Source organism: Calypte anna, chromosome 3 (assembly GCF_003957555.1).
Source record: "Calypte anna isolate BGI_N300 chromosome 3, bCalAnn1_v1.p, whole genome shotgun sequence".
NCBI classification, from domain to species: domain Eukaryota; kingdom Metazoa; phylum Chordata; class Aves; order Apodiformes; family Trochilidae; genus Calypte; species Calypte anna.
This window is the reverse complement of record NC_044246.1, coordinates 96,910,652-96,931,981: the sequence shown is the minus strand read 5'-3', so window position 1 is coordinate 96,931,981 and position 21,330 is coordinate 96,910,652. Positions and strand designations below refer to the sequence as shown.

Genomic DNA, 21,330 nt, shown 5'->3' with positions numbered 1-21,330 from the left:
ATAGTTGTCTTCAAAAATAGTCTGATTCAGTGCTGGTGAAGGAATTACTGTTGTCTACTGTGGATGCTATACTGGATCAGCAAACTTTACCATGAAATTTAGTTGTGGTATATTTATATGGATGGTATATATTACAGATGGACCATGTGATGGAGGAGTAACTGGCTGGATGGTTGCACTCAAAGAGCTGTGGTCAGTGGCTTGATGTCCAAGTGGAGACCAGTGATGAGTGGAATTGGTGCTGGGACTGTTTGGTGCTGCTTATATCCTTGTCAGCAGCATTGACTTTGAGATTGAGTTCACTCTCAGCAAGTTCGCTGATAACAGCAAGCTGTGTGGTGTGGTTGATACACTGGAGAGAAGGGATACCATCCAGAGGGACCTTGACAGGCTTGAGATATGGGTCCATGCCAACCTCATGACATTCTAAGTGCAAGGTCTTGCACCTCGGTCAGGGAAATCCCAAGGACAGAGAAAGGATTGAGAGCAGTGTTGAGAATGACTTGGGGGTGTTGGTTGATTAAAAGCTCAACATGAGTTGTCAGTGTGGACTTGCAGCCCAGAAAGCCAACCTTATCCTGGGCTACATCAAAAGAAGAGTGGCCAGCAGGTCGAGGGAGATGATTCTCCTCATCTGCTCCTCACTTGTGAGACCCCCCCTGGAATACTGTGTCCATATTTTGTAGTGCCCAGCAAAAGAAGCGGATGGAGATGTTGGGGCAAGTCCAGAGGAGGGCCATGAAGAGGATCAGAAGGTTGGAGCACCTCCATTTTGAAGACAGGATGAGAGAATTGGGGTTATTCAGCCTGAAGAAAAGCAGGCTCTGTGGAGACCCTGTAGAAGCCTTTCAGTACATAGAGGAGGGACCTTTCACAGGAGTCTGTAGTGATAGGATAAGGGATAACAGTTTCAAACTGGGAGAGGGTAGATTTAGGTTAAATATTAGAAATAAATTCTTCAGTGTGAGTGGTGAGATGCTGGCAGAGGCTGTCCAAGGAAGTTGTGGACGCCCCTTCCCTGGAAGTGTTAAAGACCAGGTTGGATGGAGATTTGAGCATCCTGAGCTAGTGAGAGGTGTCCCTGCCTGTGGCAGGGGGGTTAGAACTAGATGGTCTTTAAGGTCCCTTCCAACACAAACCATTCTAGAAGTGTGTGAGTATATGATTCCATTATGAAGATTAGGGTACTAGAAACCAGATTTTAGAAACTGGTATCATAGTGTTTAAAAACTTAAAAATTCCATGGTTTTATGCTGTGGCATGCATACAGTGATATCTATTTTTGAATGTGGTGACTTGCCGTTTACCAAAGCCCCTTGTGGGTATTTTAGATCATACATACCCATGCGTGTTTCTGAGAGAAAAAGAGAATACATAGAAGTGCTAAATATGTTTAAATGGCTTGTTCAGAGCTGTTCTATTTTCTCCTTGTATTCAGAAAAAGATATATTTTCATACATTCGCTATTTAAAACTTTGAATCACTACAAGATTAACCAACAGACTCCTCAATTTAATTACAGACTCAAATAATGTAGATAATTTCTGGAGGGTAAACCCCAGCCCAATTAAAGAAAATGCACAAGATATGCAAACAAGCATTGTCTCTTTCCTTTTCAAGGGAAGGCAGGATGAGCCTCCCACTGACTGTAGCAGACGTGAAAGTGAAATCTGTTGAGCAAAATAGGACAGTTGAAATCTGTTTTTTTCTCCCCATCGTTTTCCATAATGATCTCTTGGTTTACTGGTCCTCAGAGCTGTTGCTCTTAAAACTCTGCTTCTGGCTGAACTATGGGAACAAGTCAATGACTTTATGCTTCTGCAGAGCTGTGCACTCTTTTACAAGCAGTTTACCAGGCACAGCTCTGGGAGGCTTTTCTCCTTCAAAAGGCCTCCAGGCCTGACTTGAATATGGGTGATTCAGACTAACAAAGAGGTTGAAACACAGCATGATTGTGATTACAGTCATTAGGATATTCAAAGCTAAAGCTAAAACTCTAATGTTATGACCACTTTGACCTGAATTTCCATGAATGTGCTTTGGCTTTTTATTATGTGGTCTTATTTCTGTGTATGGTGATAGGTACTATAATACACATTCCTCAATCTTGATGTAGGTTATTAAAGTGTCCCACATTTGCTTGTTCTTTATTCTCCTAGGATTTTAATGATAATTTAAAAACCTGTAGTGATAATATATTGTATGAGAGTTACAGAAAAGACTGGGTTATGGCCCTTCAAATGTAGCTACATTTTAGCTAATAAAATATGTGCTTACAGAAACATACACACAAAATATTGGCGAAATAGAAATACAGAAACTTTTCATTAGGTGTGCTGTACCCAAAAGGCCATTATGTATATTTATAAGGTCTACCTTATGTAAAGATGTATTTAAGTATTGGTGCTTGTGCAGAACATAGACTTCTGTGAAATTACTCTTGCTAAATCCTGTGACCTGTCTTTTGGTGCCTATTGCACCTCAGAATGTGCACAGTTGGTGTCAGCACATTACAAGTGTGGATCACGGGTGGAACTGGGCTGTCTTTAAAGTGACTGCTTTGCATGTCTTCCCTAAGCTAGAGAGTTTTAAGCCTAACAATGAAAATATAGAACATTCTGCATTACTTGTGAGCCCCATGGTAACCCATATAATTGATCTCGGAGACCCTTTCCAGAGGATCTCAGAGGTCTTTTCCATCCCAGCTGATTCTATGATTCTATGTCTTAATTTTAATGCATGTAGCCCTATGTCATCAGAATTTTTAGAAGAGATTTAATGAACTAGATATAAATTTGGTTCAGAATCACCAGGAGTATAGGAAATAATCTTCAAGAAATCTCATTTCCCATAATTTCTAAAGGTTTAAGTTTATCTCCCCACTTGAAAGTAGCATGTTATGCTTCTGTTAATCACAATGAAAAAATAGTTCTACATCCAAAATATTTCTCAGTATTTGTTTTCTGTTTCTTACCATACATTTTACAGAGAGCTTTAATCTGTGCTGCTTCTTACTAATATATATAGAGGTATATAGACTTATTTTCTCTTCTGTTTAATTAATTTCTTATTATAAGGTCTTTAAATCAGTGAATGGTTTCTTTAAATGTCTGCATCTAATGCATGGATGCATAAATCCTTGTTTGAGCCTGTCTATATGACTAAAATAAAAAAATACTTGTCTGGTCAGAAGTGCTTATAGATAAGGGGAAAATTTCAACAGGACTTCATTATTGAAGTCTTGAGACTTCAATATTGCATGGGCCTGTTGGTGTACACTGGCACTCACAATTTTGACCATTCACAGACCAAGCAGCCTGTTGCAGGACCACGCTTGGGGACTGGTTAAAGAAGGATTAGGTGATAGCAGATACTGGCCTGTCTTCACAGCTGCCCGAGAAGGCACAGGCTGAGGGATAGGTCAAGAGATTTAAAATCATATATTAGGTACCTGGCATCTAATACTTAGAGCACTTTCTGAAGGTGAAACTAAATATTTTAGAGGCTTATGAAACAACAGGAATTTGGGAGGATTGGAGTTGTTCAGCTGTGTGGACATATTCTGGATCTCTTCTTCCAGATGGAAGATCTAGTTCTACTACAGGTCATGTCCTAAAGGCTACTCACTAAGCATATCTATGGCTCCATAAAGGTGCCATAGACTGTTGAAAGTATATCTTCTCCCTCAACAAAAAAGTGCTATAGGTCCTCTTCTTACTTCTGGTTTCCATGCTGCTTTCTCATCCCTGATATCTAAGAATGTAAAAAAAAAGTAATAAGAATTTATGTTCAAATGAGCTGTGTGCTCTTTGGGTCCTTTCCACTCTAATATGAAGCTGACAAATACTTGAAAGTGCTTTCTGCCTTCCCTCCAGAATAATTCAATGAATCCCAAATGTATATCTTCAAAAAAAGCATATAGAATGACCTTGTGAGTATAGCCAAAATTCTGCTCATTCTGGCCTGTGTTTACAGATTTAGCTTCAGCGTGCACTAATAATCTGAAAACGTAAGGATCGGATTCCTTCTGTACATTTTAGCAGGAGAATGACTCTTACTCAAAGTTTGAGTACAAGTCCTGAGGATATATTCTCCTATTATTCTGTGAGAAGGACTCTCCTTGATATTAATAAAAGCTTTGTGTGTTCATCACAAGTAGAAGAGGACAAAGGAGTAATTTATATTCTAGTCATTAATTTGCCCGTGTGCCTAGTTGGTCACTTTGTAATATGTACCCTCAACTTCTTTTATCTAAGAGGTTCTGGTTGTGTGCTGGTGTTTTCCTAAAGGGAAGATTCAAATATGATAATTCTTTTTTAAATTTTGCCATTTTACTCAAAAGGGTAGTGAAAAATATTTGAATTAATTTTAGATGTCCATGCCAAGAAGACATCTGGGTTTATGGGGGAAAGGCTCTGAAAGAACAGGGAAGTTGCTATCCCTCCTGACTCACCATTCCATAAAGACTCTAGTAGTTTCATGGAGTAACTTTCTAGCCTGCAGTTTTGTCTTCATTTTCTCTTGTAGGTATTATAACCAGAAATAAGTATATTAAATATATTTCAGAGAATCATTCAGGTTATTTGTCAAAACAAATACCCTGAAAGTTATTCAGCTCTGTTAAGAGCAGTAATAGGCCACATTTAATTGAGAAGATTTAAGAATTAAGAATGCAATTACTTTTTGAGATTATGCTTAGTAAGTCATGTTATCAGTTATCTGTTGTTAACAATTCAGATTCATTGTACCCTACTGACATTTGGGGGAGAAGAAGATCTACTGGAGCATATTGTCATAGAAGTTGAATAACTGAAATCCAACTGAAGCCTCAGTAGAATGAGTAAAAAAACTCTGTATGACTCCAGAGATCAAATCTGTTGAAGTGGTCTCTGGTGTCATGTGGAAAGTTGAAGGTTTGTACATGCAGAGAGCAGATTCTGTGCATTCTAAGTCCCTGGAATCGTCACCTAATTTTCCCCTTCTACTTGATGAAAACATTTCCAAATGAAACTCTACGTATGTGGCCATATTTTGGTAAAATAATTTTAAATCTAAACTTATTAAAAATAAACACTGTGTCTAAGTCCTGGATCATTCTAGGTTGAGGAGCAATGTAAGAATACATACAGTATTATATTAATGTACCTCTGGAATAGTGCCATAGCTTTGTACTTTAACTACCATGGTAGAGATCACATGTTAAGCATTGATATTTTCAGTTGTTAAAAGGAAATTTAAATTAATTTAGTCCACATTTTTGGTTAATTTGTATTAATATAAATGTTCTGCGTAGTCATTCTTCTTAATTTTTAGAATTGCTTTTTCTTTCTTCTGGGTCATGTTGCATGAGTTCAGATTAACACAGAACGTTATGAGAGTTACACATAACAGTGGGATAGCTCCATAAAGCAAAAATAATAGAAACTTTGTAAAAAATTATGTCCTGTACTTTCAGTTTAAATCTAGGATATAATTTCCTTATTTATTTTACACAGTTGTGTTTCCAGTTTTTATTTGTTTGCCTTTTGTCACATAAATATCAGTGGACAGCCATAAAGATGACCTGGGGGCTGGAGCACCTCTTCTATGGAGAGAGGCTGAGTGAGTTGGGCTGGTTCAGCCTACAGAAGAGAAGGCTCTGGTGAGACACTGGATCAGCCTTCCAGTACCTGAATGGGGCCTACAGGAAACCTGGAGAGAAACTTTTAAAAGACCATTTAGTAACAGGATGAGGGGTAATGGTTTAAAACTCGAAGAGGGGAGATTTAGGTTAGATATTAGGAAGAAATTATTTAGTAACAGGAACAAGTTACTCAGGAAAGTAGTGGCTGCCCCCTCCCTGCAGGTGTTTAAGACCAAGTTAAATGGGGCCTTGAGCAATCTGGTCTGGTGGGATGTGTCCCTGCCTGAGGCAGGGTGTTTGGAACTAGATGATCTTTAAGGTCCCTTCCAAACCAGGCCATTCTCTGATTCGATGATTATATGATTCTACTATCATTATTAGAAAATTAATTGCTTTTGAAATACAGATACAGTGAAAAATGTGTGTTAAAATTTGGATTTGCCTGTTATTTTCTGAGCAGAGCAGTAGAAGGTCTGTTTATTTTTTAGGACTACTACATACAGTAGTGATATAAATGGGATATGCTGCTCACATAAGCTATTTATCATTTTCTGAGACATATTTGTTTGATTATTAGAATGTAGAAGTATTTCAACTATGTGAAATATATTTGATATATTTTGTTTCATTCTTTGAGATACTGGATTAAAAAAGTGTTCTTTAAAATCTTTCAATTTAACTTCCATACCGAAGGAACAACTTTTGAACTTCTAAATACTCAGCAATCCTTGCCTATAGAAGTAGTGCTGGAATCTTGCCTGTAGAAATTTGAATCTTACTTAACTTGAGCCATCAGTATGTGCTTGCAGCCCAGAAAGCCAACCCAGTCCTGGGCTGCATCAAAAGAAGCAGAGGCAGTGGTCGAGGGAGGTGATTCTCCCCCTGTACTCTGCATTTGTGTGACCTCACCTGAGTACTGTGTCCAGTCCTGGAGTATCCAGCATAAGAAAGACATAGAGCTCCTGAAACGTACAGAGGAGAGAAACTAAAATGATCAGAGGGCTGGAGCACCTCCCCTGTCAAGACAGGCTAAGAAAGTTGAGGTTATTGAGCCTGGAGAAGAGGAGGCTCTGAGGTGACCTTATAGCAACCTTCCAATATCTGAGGGGGGCCTACAAGAAAGCTGGGGTAGGGCTTTTTACATGGATTTGTAGTTAGAGGACAAGAAGAAATGGTTTAAAACTTGCAGACGGGAGATTTAGGTTAGACATTAGGAAGAAATTCTTCAATTTGAGGTTGGTGAGACACCAGCACAGGTTGCCCAAGGAGGTTGTAGCTGCCTCCTCCCTGGGGCTGTTCAAGGCCAGGTTGGATGGGGCCTTGAGCAACCTGATCTAGTGCATGGTGTCCCTTTCCATACAGGAGGGTTGGAACCAGATGATCTTTAAGGTCCCTTACAACCCAAACCATTCTGTGGCATTCAGTCACATGGAGGTTATTTGAAACTGCATACTTTCTATGTAATCAACTTACAGCATTTTCAGGAAATCAGAATTTTTTCCTCTAAATATTTTATCACATTTTAAGTATATGTAACACTACTGATTAGGGAAAAACATGATTTTTAATAATTTTAGCAAAGTACTTAATTGGCTATAATAGTTATGCAGTAGTTGTAGTTTTTACCAGTACTTGTGATAGATTTTTAAGGTTATAGAAGATCACCATACTCCTTTATGTGGTATAGACAGTGAATGTTCTGCTTGAGTAAATTTTGGGCAGTTTTCGGGAGTATTTTAGAATTCAATTTTTGAATTTAAAATAAGTCAGGTAAGGAAAAAATTGGAAACAATTAGTCCGTATTTAAGGCTCTTAGTTCATTCATGGTTTGGTAGATTTCTGTTATATCATGGCTAGAGGGAAAAACTCACTAAACAAGTGTTGCCTGAGTTGGAAGTTTTGGAATCTGGGACTGAACCCTGAAGTCTCCATGCCTCTAGGAATCCCTGGAAATTTTAACAAGAATTATCATTTTCAGAACTACCTGCCTGCAAGGGACAAAAATGCTGAACTACATTCCTACAAGGGAACACAAATTGCCATTTGTCCTGGAAAAGAGCCTAAAAATTAAGTATTTTTCAACTGTTCGTATTAATATTATGGTATAAGGTTTTCTTGTAATAATTTTGGCTCATGTTTATTTGCAACAGTTATATACTGACAATTTTAAAGCACCTTGTGTTTGTGTGTGCAGATCTGTATTTATTATTAGCATCAGATCCTGTATCTTAACATAATAATACATCTTAATTGCCTGTACAAAGGGGTATTTTTTTTTTTTTCCTTTCTGTTTTTTTTTTTTTTTTTTTTTTTTGTTTTGTTTTGTTTTGTTTTGTTTTTTTTACCCAGAAGAGGCAGATTAGTATAGAGTCTCCTTCAGCTGGTTAAATAATTTCTGGCTCGTTAAATAACTTCTTACATAAGAAACTTATCAGATATCATTTTTAGAAAGTTCAAGGATACTCCTGTGGTAATAGCACTGGTCAGCTGTTCCATAAAAATCCATCACCATAACAGAGATTTTTCCTTTTCATTTTTTGCCATGTTAAAGAACCTATTTCATGTCCTATTTGGTTATTATCAATATATGTTCAAGTGTAATAGACATTCTCTTATACCCTATCTTGTGATTTATTATCTAGAGCACTTATGTGTAACTTTTCAGGGTCTTGTTTATCTAAATCTTCAGTAATATCAATTCACATAACTCTGCATCATGTCATACAGAGTTGCTAGTTATGACTTAATTTCTACTTTACTTTCTACCAAGGCCTTTTTATTTCTTTTCAGAATTAAGAACTTAGACCTCTCAATTTTCATGTCTACAGCTTCTCTTTGTAACCAGGTCATTAATTTCTTGTCTTTCTACTACTGATGCCCTGCTCTTTGCTATTATGCACAATCTTTTAGGTGTCTCCTTTTTAAAAACTGACTCCAGCCAGCCTGTCCTGGATGTTCACACATTCTTTTCTGGAAGAAGAGACTCAGTGTTCTGCAAACTACAGTGCAGATGTCATGAATAAAGTAGGACTACTGAGGTGAACTCATTGTGAGTCACTCAAGTCCACATTTCCTTTTTCTGCCTATGAAAATGGTGAGGAAGTCTGGTTTTGTGTGAGATTAATGGTGATGGAAATGCCAAAGGGCGAGTCTGGTGACTGATATCATAAGTTGGCAGATGACCATCCTTTCACAGAACCAATGTGCACCTCATGTAGAATTTAATTAATTTGATTACTCCCAGCATCCAATATTGAATGGGTAATAAGACTAAAAGTTTGGCATCATAAAGCCTTGAAGATCTGTGAGTGAGGATGTAAATAAAGTCAAGGCAAAATTCCACTGACTAAACATAAGCACCTACCCTAATTTGTTGTGTCACAGAACATCTAAGACACAGGTTGACATAGCACAGGACATCTAGGTCACAGAGAAAGGCAGGGGTAGGTCTCTGCCTTTCTGGTGAAGCAGCAGTCTGTGTAGGATACACAACAGAATTTAGAATAACACTGCATGCCTGCAGCTTTTAAAATATTTTCTCACTTCTTTGGCCTACATCTGGATCTGGATTGCATGGATCCTGTAGGGGTTTTTTCACTTAGTGATTTCTTCTTTGACTGTCTGTGTATTTAAAAGTGTACTCGCAGCACTGTTGAATTGAAGTGCTTACTTTTGTTTACAAAAACAGGCAAATCTGTTTTGTAGTTTGCCCCTTCTAAATTTACACAGGCTACCATAACAACTGGGGCAGAATTTCCATGTTAAAAATATAACAGTTATTTCAGCAGATTTTTCAGTGGTGACAAATGAGGCTAGATATTTTTCAAACTTTAGAAAAAATATACTGGGTTGAAGATAAGTAACTGCACTTCTAGTCGCCTGTCAACTGCTCACAAATTGCAGAAGTTACAGAATAACAAACTGTACTACTTTCCTATTAGTAAAGTGAAAATTATATAATTATCTAGTGGAAAAATTTTATATTCCAGAAATGCTGTTCTGTACTTTGATATGGCAACGTCAAAAACTTAAAATGCATATCAAATCATAGGAGCTGAGAAGCTGGGCAGGGTGTGAACTCAAGGTGTAGGATAGATGCTGTGGATGGGTTAATGTTCATTTCAGATGCTTGTAGTAAGTGTCTACAGATGTGCCAAGTATCTCATGCTGTAGTCAACGGAGAGATAGACAGTATCAGATGCCTAGAGACTGATTCTGTCCACCCTGAAGCCACACCTAGTAGCTGATCAGAGGAATTGTTCCTCAGGGTCTGGTGGCTATTTTAGCTAAGCATAAGTTTTGTTACCTAACCATAGGCATCTGGTGCCATTTCTGATTGACAGAGAATATCTGAAATATGTACACAGGGCTGGCATATGTAACAGAGAATCTACCTGTACAGTCTGTATCTTTCTGGTCTGACAACTGAAGGACTGCTGGGATACCTGACAGCATCTCAAATAGCACCATTGGTTGAAGATGATGGAGGCTTGTACTCCTGTGTGTGAATACAGCTATATGTATGTGTCTTAATTTAAAAATTACATCCTCTCATAGTGATGTAAAGGTCCCCATCAGAAGACTGCATTGAAGCACCCTAATAGAAGCTGTTGCTGTATTAGCTTTTGGGATATGTTTATTTTAGAAGATCAGCCCTTTAGCGTGGAGTAAATCACATTGTCAGGAACCATACGTGACTACCATGAAGCAGAACTGCATAAGAAGCATAGAGCCTTGTAGCTCTTTCTTTCCACCAAAGACCTGTCATTCATAATTTTTATTGTGCTGGCTCTTTCCTCCTACTGTAATGAGTTGAGGGAGCTCTGTAAAAGTACACTTTGATTTCTTCCTAGTTACTTCCCATATAGTTTGTATTAGTGTACTGACCAAAGCAAGCTAGGTGATTAAAGGGTTAACTACAAGTCTCTTGGACCTGATTTCAAGCTTTTGCACGATATGTGACATTCTTACCACGTATTAGTCCAAGGATATTGCTCTAAGCCAGTGATTGATTTTTTTTCTGGGAGCTCTAGAGCCTCATGGTTGATTTCTGCTCTTCCTGACCTTTACAATATCATCTCTATGTATGAGCAACTGCAGACCCATTTTGCCATCCCATTCTTCCATATCCAGAAGAGCTGATGGTACACATACCAAATCTATTTCCCTGACGCAATCTCTGAAGACACAGTTCAGTGCAATCTTTGTGTTTTACAAAATTGTAAAGTCCAGCATTTTGCTTATGAAAGTCTGGTGACAATACTACACCAAAGATCAGAAGAAATCATGTGGCCCTATGGAAGCTATGATAGACTAGTGTTTATGGTACTTTCCAAGGCTTAATCTACAGCCCTGTCCCTGTGTGGTAAATATTTAAGATTGCTGTCTAATTATGGTTGCATAGAAAGCTACATCTGATGGGTGTGCTGTTTATAAAATGAAGGCAAAGATTTAGCCATATGTAGCAAGCAAGCCCATTCTTGAAAATTTAAAACCATATCTAAACAATGAAATACACTGGCAAAGGTCTTAGTGCCATACTAAATAACATGAAATCTTTAAGGTTCTAATGATGGTTTTTTAACTCCTTTTCATTAATTATTTGTTCCTCTATTTCCCACTGCAAAGCATTTGTTTAGAAAGCGGCCTGCGGTGCATGACCCCTTGACTTTAGTTTTAAATTGTATAGAAATCTATTGAATCTTTGTTTCAACTTGTATGGGAGTAATCAGGGGTTTATGTCAGAAATATCCCTTAGAAAAAGGAACCAGCACTTAGTTGCACACAATTGGCTACGAAAGCAGGGCATGCAAATCGACTGATTAAAGCAGAAATTACCACATTTTCTGTTTCTAAATAAACATAAAGATCCTAAAAATCCCCTGCAAGGTGGGCTTTCCCTTACAGGATAAAATGGAATTAAAATAGTGTCAATAAATTATGTGAGAGACTCTATCAGTCTGTGCATTGATAGTCTGTGCATGCAGGATAAGAACATTGACTGCCTGCTAATCTATTCCCAGATGGAGGTGGATGCAGACGAGAAGCGCCATCGCACACGCTCCAAAGGTGTTCGAGGTACGTCTCTTGCTTCAGTAAATCACTCAAGGCCCCCGCTCAGGGTGACCTTCATCCTCCAGAATCTCTTTGCACGATTCATTCTGACCCTTGCTTTTACACAACCTTTCTGGTAATTTTCTGTAGAAGAGGGGTACTTGTAATAGATGATAAATTTTTATATATTTTCCATTTCTCTGCAGTTCCCGTGGAACCAGCCATACAAGAGCTGTTCAGGTTAGTGCTCTGAGTGTAAAATGTATCCCCATTAGCAATTTAGAAAATTCATGCCTTTTAATGGGTATAATGCACTTTCAAGTTCATTGGTGGTTTGCTCATGCCCTGCTGCACTGATGAAATTAATTCCCTCAAGACTTGCTAATAAAAAGCATCCCCTCTTTTTTTCCCCCCCCTCCCCCTTCAGTTATTTGATTTCTCTTTCTGTCTCCGTTGCCCTGCACCTCTGTAATAGTATGGCCTGCTTTTAGTATAATCTTTCTGCAGCACACCAGCACCTATATAATTAAATCTCTCTCTTTTTTGCAGCTGTCCCACACCTGGCTGTGATGGCAGTGGTCATGTTAGTGGCAAATATGCAAGGCACAGAAGGTAATATCTGTAGTTTTTCATAATTTAGTGAAGAGATTTGGTAAACAAATTAGCTGATGTGACCTTGATAAACCAAACAATGATAAAAATTAGCAATTAGATGTTCTAGAAGCCATTCAGATTCCCTTTTTTAATTTTTTTTAAATATAAGTCACATTTTTGCTGAGGAAACTTCTTATTGTCAATCTTCTCTTGATTTTTGCATACGATTCTCTCACTCATGTGACGCAAATTAAAATTCGGCCCTATTAGCACGTTGTTGCCAGTGTGACTTCTGTCATTTAATGTTTTTTACAAATGAAAAACATGCTTCTGAAAAATTTTATTTTGATGACCAAGTTAGATTCAAAGGTCACAGCCTAAGACAAAGTGATAATAAGTGATAGACAGTGTGATAATAAGACTTCTGAGTTCAAATGTTATATTATAGGTATAAATACCTTTACTTCAGTTTCTAGAGTATGAATTGTGGTGGCACCTCCTTTAAGATAATGTTTCTAGCTGTTTATTGTTAATAATATATAGAGGGGGGATATGTTACATGTACTGCATGTGCTTCAAAATAATTTAGAGCTCAATCTTCACATTTCTGTGCCTGCAATGGCAATGTTCAGCAGTGTTGTACATCTGTATAAACAGCATTCCTTTCTTGAATCATTTGTCCATGAACTTCTTGTGCAATGTTGAAAATTTAACAGCTTCAGAATACACAATTTTCCTCACATGATCTGCATTCCATTTAACAGATTTTGTACAGCAATCCTTTATTGGAAATATAAAATGGCTGATCTTTTGGCAATCTCTCTTCTGAGCAGACAGGGGCAGTCAAACCAGTGTTCTGAGACTTAAGATTTTTTTTCATTCTGGACTTTTTCAGCTTTTAAACCACTTGTGGTGTTTGTAAGAACTTGTATTTCACAGTAAATTTGATAACTGCTTTGTCGGCGGGTATAGGGATTTTATCAATTAAATTGAAATGATATGTTTGTCATTAAGGAATTTATTTGAATCAGGAAAAATATCAAACAGCAACATGTCAGCCCACTCAGTGTTACTGAGGCCGCTCAAGTGCTTTTTTTTGCTTAATGGTGTATGAAATCTCCAGAATACTCTGAAAAGTTAGAATGAGAAAAGTTGTATGTCTGATATGAAAATTATTTTGAATTACTTTTAAACAATATACAAGATGAAATAATTATATTTATATTTCTTTTCCTAACCTTTTTTGTGTTTATCCAAAGGATTTGGTTAGATTGGAAAACTGATTTAGGAAAATTAACCAAAATTCTTCTTAAATTCTTCTTAATTAATTCTTTTTTAATTACTTGTCACTTTTCACTTCAAATCATGGTTTTCTTTTGTCCATTTTCTTCATGTAAATACAAGCCTCATCAGTAATTAATGAATGGCACCAGATCCTTTTCCCTTAGAAATTTCACGAGCAGTCAACAGTTAAATGATGTGATCCTAAAAATGCCCTTTCTAGTTGCAAGATTGCATTTCCTTACACTTCATGGGATTTGTGTGCAAATTTCAAAACCACTAGTCTTGAAACAGTAAGAAACTCTAAAAAATATCTGACTTTTCTTCTTTCTAATTGCTCTTTGATCCATGTGACTTTGTTTGTGTAAAATCACCCTTTTGGGAAAGGGGGAAAGGAATAGTTGTGAGGTTTGGGACAATTACATGCAGTTTCGAAACATAATTCTACATTTTACTTTCTTGACTTGATTCTGTTATGTCCGTACACAAAAAGACTGAAGCTCAGAGCTGTTAATTAAATGAAATTTTGGATGGAGAAAGAATAAAAATTGTAAATACATAAAAAATTATTCTTTTGTTTTCCTAGTGGTTAAAGAATTTGTAGAGGTTTTATGTTTTCTTGCCAGTTGCCAGTCCACTAATCAAAATATATTTAACAGATCAATGTCTTCCTTAGTGTATAATCACAAAGTTCTTTTTTGAGCTTGACAACAAACATACCTTCTAAAGAAACGAGTTTTTTTATCTACTGCAACCAACATGTGGCAAATTTAAGTTTTTTTTAAAGAATACAAAGGAAACTATATTTTTCTTTTTTACTATTTTGCTCTTTGGGTGGGAAAGACCCTCAAACATTTCTTCCAAGGAAATCACACTGTCGTACAAATTTTTTGTGCTCAAGGAATTGCATATTTCAGCTGATGCCTAAATCAATTCTGTTTAGACCTACAGAGCATTTTAATGAGGTTAAGACCTTTTCATTCACTATACCAGACTAGCTCATTGTTAGGAATGAAATGTGGTTTTTTCCACTAGATGTAGTCAGAGTTCTGCAGAATCCTATTCTATATCTTGAAGTCTCTGAAATTTCTGGGGTTTGTTGTTTCATTGTAATTTTCTCCTTGTAATACCGATACGACAGTGAAAGCCATGTTCAGATACCACATTAAACTTGAACTCAAATAAACAGACACTTCCAATTTTTCAGACAGATTCAGGGGATGAAATTTTGTTCTTCTGATAAAATATCATCAGAAGTTAAATGAGAGTTTTATCATATGTATTGTACCGTGATTGTATTTTTAATTATAGAAGAATTACAATGTTAGGGACAGTTAGGGAATCAAACAGGCCTTATATGTCACTGATTTTTCCTTTGAGGTGCCTGAAAACACAAAACTAGTACTGATTAGGTAAGAATGGTAACATCTTGTTGTACCATTTCCATCTTCTTGATTATTTCTTTATATCAAATCTTAGTTTGAAGTGAAACCTTGCATGACTTGGTGTTTTGCTCTCAGCTATTATCTTTGGTGCTTAATTTTCACTTGTTAATTGAGTGTGCTAATAGGCAGCTAAGATGGACAGGCTTCTCTGCAGGGCACGTGAGGGCAGGGTGCTAGGGTCTCTAAAATGAACTTGGTGAAAGCACTTTCTGTAGTGACTGTATAGGGAGTAGTTTTGGGGTACTATTGCCCAGAGATAAGCGGTGTGCCTTCCTTCTTTAGAACAGACTATTATTTATTTATTTACATTTATTTAACAATACCTAGAAACCATGAACCCTCTAGCACTGCCTGTGGTACAAAGCATACCAGAGTTTACTTTGGTACCTGTCACTTATGTTTGCAGACACCTGAGGCCAATTTAACTACTCACAGATCATGCAGTTGAAGAAATGACTATCTTTGCAGTATCAAGTCTTAAAAATTAAAAATTAAAAGATTGTGAAGTATCTAAAACCAAACCAAAACATAAAAGTCATACCCATGTTCAGGCTTTGTCATGAAGACAATAAAAGAATTCTAATCTTAAAAGTGAAAACCAGAGCCTGCTCTTGATAGTATTTATTTTATTCACTTCGTAGCTCTTTGTGTTCATTATGCATAGCAGCATAATAATGAAGAGTACTCTTATATGTTCAGAGCTATGGATTAATTTTAAACAATAAATGTGGTCCAGATCCTTGAATACTTTTAGTTGTGAACAGTCCATCTGGGTATATAACAGTTACTCAAACCACACCAGGAGAGTGTTCCCAGCACAGTTTCCAGGATGTTTTTCAGCAAAACATCTGAAGAAAGCATAGTTTCAAGTGTTCTTTCATTGTAATTAGTAGCAACTTTGCCAGTTTCATTAATCAACTTTAGAGACAACAGGATTCATTAATCACCTTTAATGACAAGAGGTGTCACATTCTATGTATACAAATATAAATGTAAAAGATGGAGACCAATCTCTGGTCTAAATTCTGCAGGTGCAAATAAGACAGTAACTGAGTACAAACTGGCCTATGTTATGTACTGAGTAGATGTGATACTACACCTTACTATTGCTATGCATTTAACATTTTTTACATTTTTTTCAACATTTATACCCTAAATAGGTATGTAGGCACATCAAAAAAAACCCAAGTAGATTTCATTACAAAAATACAAATTACATGCCATGGCCTATTTTAAAAGCTTCTTAACATCATAGTTTGTTGGGTTTTTTTCTCAACTAACAAAAGCAGTTAAGTTCTGTAAAGGATTAAGCACTTGCCAAATAACACACTGAGAATGGAACACATTCTAACAAATAAGAAACCTAAAAGAATCTTACACTGGTAGCTTGGCACCATGTGTATTCATTCAGGATTCTTTTAATGCATTTATCAGTGCATATTTGAAATCAGATAAAGCTGCTCTATAGAAATTAAAGCTAAACACCATCTTAGTCTGAAACAATATGCATAAGATTTCAGTAAAGAATGAATTGTTAGGGCCAAATGACAAACCTATCAGATTTATAATAGAAATACTAATAGAGCTCTCTCTGTATTATGAATTTCAATTTGATTGCTGAAAATAAGAATTCAGATGAAATAAACCAACTTAAATATTTAATCTACCAAGGAATTTCCATGCCTTTTCTTCAGTTCATATTGCGTTTGTTAGGGATTTTTTTTTCAGTAATCACTGTTTCCATGCCTTGTAAAAAGAAGCTAGTCTCAAGAACAAAGAGAGATCATAAAATAATGTTTTTATCTATAATATATGGATTTTCCTAACCTTATAAAATATATTGCATTTTAATTTTCCACCAAATTTCTTGTTACGAACCAGACCTTTGTTGCTTTACTAGGCTGTTGCTGTTTCTGTTATATTGCACAGATAGAATTGTTTTGACAATCTTTTAACTTTTAAGCACAAGATTTTTCACTTCATCTAACAGATTTATTTGTATTAATAAATACCTTATTGTAGACCATTTTTGTTTTGATTAGGAAAAGTCCCCCACACCCTTGTATTACCTTGACACCATATGCTATAGTCTAGTCTATATTTTTGAGCAGAGTGAATTGAATAATCAGGTTCCCAAACTTCCAAATTAAAAGACTCAAATGTCTCAAATGTGTCTCTCTTATTAGAAAATTATTGAATTTCTGTGGCTTGTTGTGCCATATTTCTTATTAAAATTTTTTCATTTCATATACCTTTTCACCCACCAGTTTGATTGCCATGGCTGCAGCCGTGGGTGAATAATTGCCTGTCTTCACAGGAGCATGTTCTGGAGCTAAAGTCGAGTGCTTGCTTCCTGATGTATGCCTCATTTGGATTCTGCCGACAGCCTAGGGGCTGTATTATTCATGCCTTGACAGATAGCACTCACTAAAAGCATTGGAACAGGGCCAGGTACTGGCAGAGAGATAGTGGAGCATTGCAACTTGCAACTGAGAGGAGCATCTATAATACAAAAAAGAGAAATCCTCATACCTCCCTGTTACTGGTCTCACTTTGATGGAGAATTCATTTGCATCAAAATAAAATACCCTAAAAATAAATACATTTTTTTCTAAACCACGCTTGAAAGTTTAACACAATTTTCCACATTTAATTGCAAAGCTGATTTTAATTAGTAAGGCCCTGCATGTGAAAAATGAAGATTCACTTGGGTGAGTGTAACACATTGCAGTGTCTGCTGAATGCTCTAATTAATGTATGGCTGCTGTACAACAGGGTGCACTGTGGGATATTTATGAAAAATTCTGTGCACGCATCCAGTCTATCTGTATTTTAGTTCTCGAATCCACAAGAATAAATAACGTTTCCCCCTTTATTCTTTACGAGACATCATGGTGCATGCCATCACTCCATCCATAAACTTTATGGCATTCCTGTCCTTTTTACTATTTGTCAATGATATTATAAATCAGAAGCCAGGACATACATATTTTAACATTAATTTGATAGCAGAGCCTGCTTGCATGCTGTGCTGAACCCATGGTCCACTGATGCATTTGTGTTAAAGCCTAACCACAGAACAGTAAGGTCCTTTTTGTTCCTTGCTTTTATACTCTAAAACATCCTACTGAATGCTGGAACTATAGACAAATGTATATACATTTCTGCCTGAGCTGATAGTCAACCTTTATCATAGTGTGAAATAATGATAAAGTGATTCACTGTATATTTGCCTGAGGAAAAACCATACTGTGACACTGCCTGTGCAATTTAATTCTATTTCATTTAATGGTGGGCTTGTGAAAAGTCCTGGCAAGTTGTGGCAAATACCAAGAATAATATCATAAATGCATTTTTTATAAAGTGATCCACCAGACAGAGTTTGTAAAAAATGTTAATAAAGGAAGCTTTGCTGCTTTGCTAAATCCAGCTAAGGAGAAATAAATAAGTAAGTAAATAAATAAAGTGAAAGAGCATAGGGATTTTCAAACAGAACACTGCAAACAATAAATAAATGTGCTGACAGAGAATCCATAATGTATTAGAGGTCTGTATTGGCTGCTGTCTGGATTCAGCAATATATCCTTTGTCTGATTGTTGATTAATGATTACAAAGGTGCAACGGTAGGTCTGAAATGTCAACCAAATATACACCAGCACCTGGCATGTGGCTCTGCATGCTAGTGGCCATTGTCTGGAGATGACTATACAAAAGAATCTGAATTCAGTTCTTCCTACCCTTGTCTGGATGGTGAATAGCAATTTCAGAGGCACTAAGTTGCAGGATCTGCATTTGCCAAGGATATTAAAGGGCAGGGGCTTGGGGAGGGGGCAATAAAAAAAGATGCAGAGGCATGGAGAGTGCTGACCCAACTGTGCACCAAAAGCAACAGCAGAATTGGGATGCACTTTTTGCAGTGGGTCCCCAGGATTGTGTATTGCTGAAATTATATGCTTCTGAATTCCAGTGGCAGGTTCTGGGCATGTTTCTCATGCAGGAAAGCTCTTAGAGGCAGTGTTTTTTCTTGAAGGATGACTGAAGACTCTGCCATTGTCCGCAAAATAATGAAAACTATGCAGAAAGCATGGGAAAGAAAACTTAAAATAAAAAATAAAAATATAAATTAAAAGAAATAATAAAGCATTCAGTAACAGTGGGGAGATAATTTCCTCAAAAGATCCTGTAAGTAGTTATACATCTTTTATACATTTTTAATACGTTTTTTATTTGGTTGGCCTGATAGCTTTGATGAGAACATTGTGTTCTTTTAAAAAAGAAATAAATTGCATGAATTTGAATGATTTGTCCTTTTTTTAACGGAAAAGAAGATCTACAGAGTTGATTTCCACATGATGGGCAACACATTTTATCTCTATATGCCTCTGTTTCCCCACTTGTCAACAGAAATTCAGGCATCTTAAGATGTAAAAATAGAAGCATATATGGGGGTTATTACAAACACTGTGCCCAAAACTGTCTTTGATATTTATCTGATATTTTAAAAAGATGTGTTAAATAACCATTCATGTCAGAGGAAGTTTCATCTTACATTTCAGTGCTTTTTTTGTGTGTGTTTTTTGGATCAGAACATTTTTCTGGTGGATAGAGCAAAATTAAATGATTTGTATGATAAGACAATTTTACATTTAGAGTCAAGGCTAGCTTCCCTATTTAGTTTGTTGTGAATTATTTCTAAAACATTTCAGAAAAAATACTGATTCTAAGGTTAAAAAGTTGGGAGTATTTCAGATATCTGTTTATTAATTTATATTTTACTGATAAAATATTCATGGCTATTAGCCTCAAACTAAACCAGAAAATCCATGAGAAACACCTTGTGCATTGCATTTGGAATACTACAGAGCTGCCTACATCACCCTACCAACAGTTCTGAACAGCAGCACTGTGTGTCCCATTATGATTACTGGTGAACACTGATAGCTGGATAGAGGGGGAAACCCATCTTACTTCTTGCTACAGTTTCCATGACAACACAAACAACATAAATGACTGAAAAACTTATCCACAGTTGGTACTCAGGCTGTCAAAGAATAGCATTGCCCTGCACCTTACTGTCCATCTCAGGGAAAATGATCTGAACTCTGCTAGAAGAAAAAAAAAAGAAAAAAGAAAGGGAGAAAGAGAGAAAGAGGGAAGAGAAAGAGAGAAAGAAAGAGAGAAAGAAAGAAAGAGAAAGAAAGAGAAAAAGAAAGAGAAAGAAAAGAAAGAGAGAAAGAGGGAGATGAAATTACAGGTAAAAATTAAATAAAGTTATAGATAGCTTTTTCTTTCAGAAATCCATATTTTATGAGATCAGGCATCCTAAGTATTATTGTGGTAGCAAAAGAACAAAAGAATATGAAGAAATCAAGAAGCCAACTCAAATGTGAAGGAACCAGGAACCAAGATTCCTCTGCCTTCTGCATCTTCTAAATCACTAGACCACAACAGCAGACAAAAACACAGAGTTCTATATGTAGAAATAAGAAGATAAATGAGGCATAGAAATATAAAATTGAGAGGACAAAAGCTAGATTGTAGGGGAAAAAGAGAAAAAAAGAACAATTTGATGAGGTTCTTTTCCCCCTGAAAATACACTATGATGTGGCTTTAAAGACTTACATTGAAGTTTTTCAATAAGTTTAGACAGCTTTTTCAAAGACATCACTTCTTATTAGTGGTTCACATAAAATACTGCTTCTAGTGGTGTCAGCTCAGGACAGGGAATGTTGAGGTACTTCTGATCCATCTTTAACAATAATAAATCTAAACAAATATAATCACAGTATAGAATCAAATGCTGAGGTCTTACATGGCTCCTGAAGACATCCTCAACACTTTAAAGCTTAGGATACTGTAAATAGTGATAACTTCAACCAGATTAGTGGACCTACTAATCTAGTTTCCTTGATATCCACCTGAATTACCTTCCCAAGAAAAGCTTGGGAAGCTTTTGAAGCTTACTGATTACATGAAAAGGGATTGTAGAAAGTCCTTTCATCATTTGCAAGAACCAGCTGTGCTACACTCTAAATAGGCAGGGGAGAGTGAAGAAGGGCCATAATGCCCAAGAGAAAATACTTCTGTGATTGAAATTAGGACTCTGTCTTAAATCTGTGATAACATTTTTAATAGTAGAAAGCCAAATAAGATAGGACAGAATATGACTGGTTTTAAATGCCAATACCAGCCATTTAAAACAGCTTCTTTAAGCTTACTTCCCAGGACCAAGGACGGATATCACTGCCATCAATTATTTATTTAATGCAATGAGCAGGCCACTAACTTGGATGAATAAGTAGAGAATGAATGCTTTCTGTCCAACTTTCTCA

The 21,330-nt window shown here is 36.5% G+C and overlaps 1 protein-coding gene across 1 annotated transcript in view; it reads left to right on the top strand.

The window, feature by feature from the left end:
• Positions 1–21,330, top strand: part of MYT1L (myelin transcription factor 1 like) — a 297,370-nt gene that overhangs the window by 161,733 nt on the left and 114,307 nt on the right. The window contains 3 exon segments of the mRNA XM_030447142.1: positions 11,647–11,701; positions 11,884–11,917; positions 12,227–12,289. Coding sequence (XP_030303002.1) covers positions 11,647–11,701; positions 11,884–11,917; positions 12,227–12,289 — 152 coding nt within the window.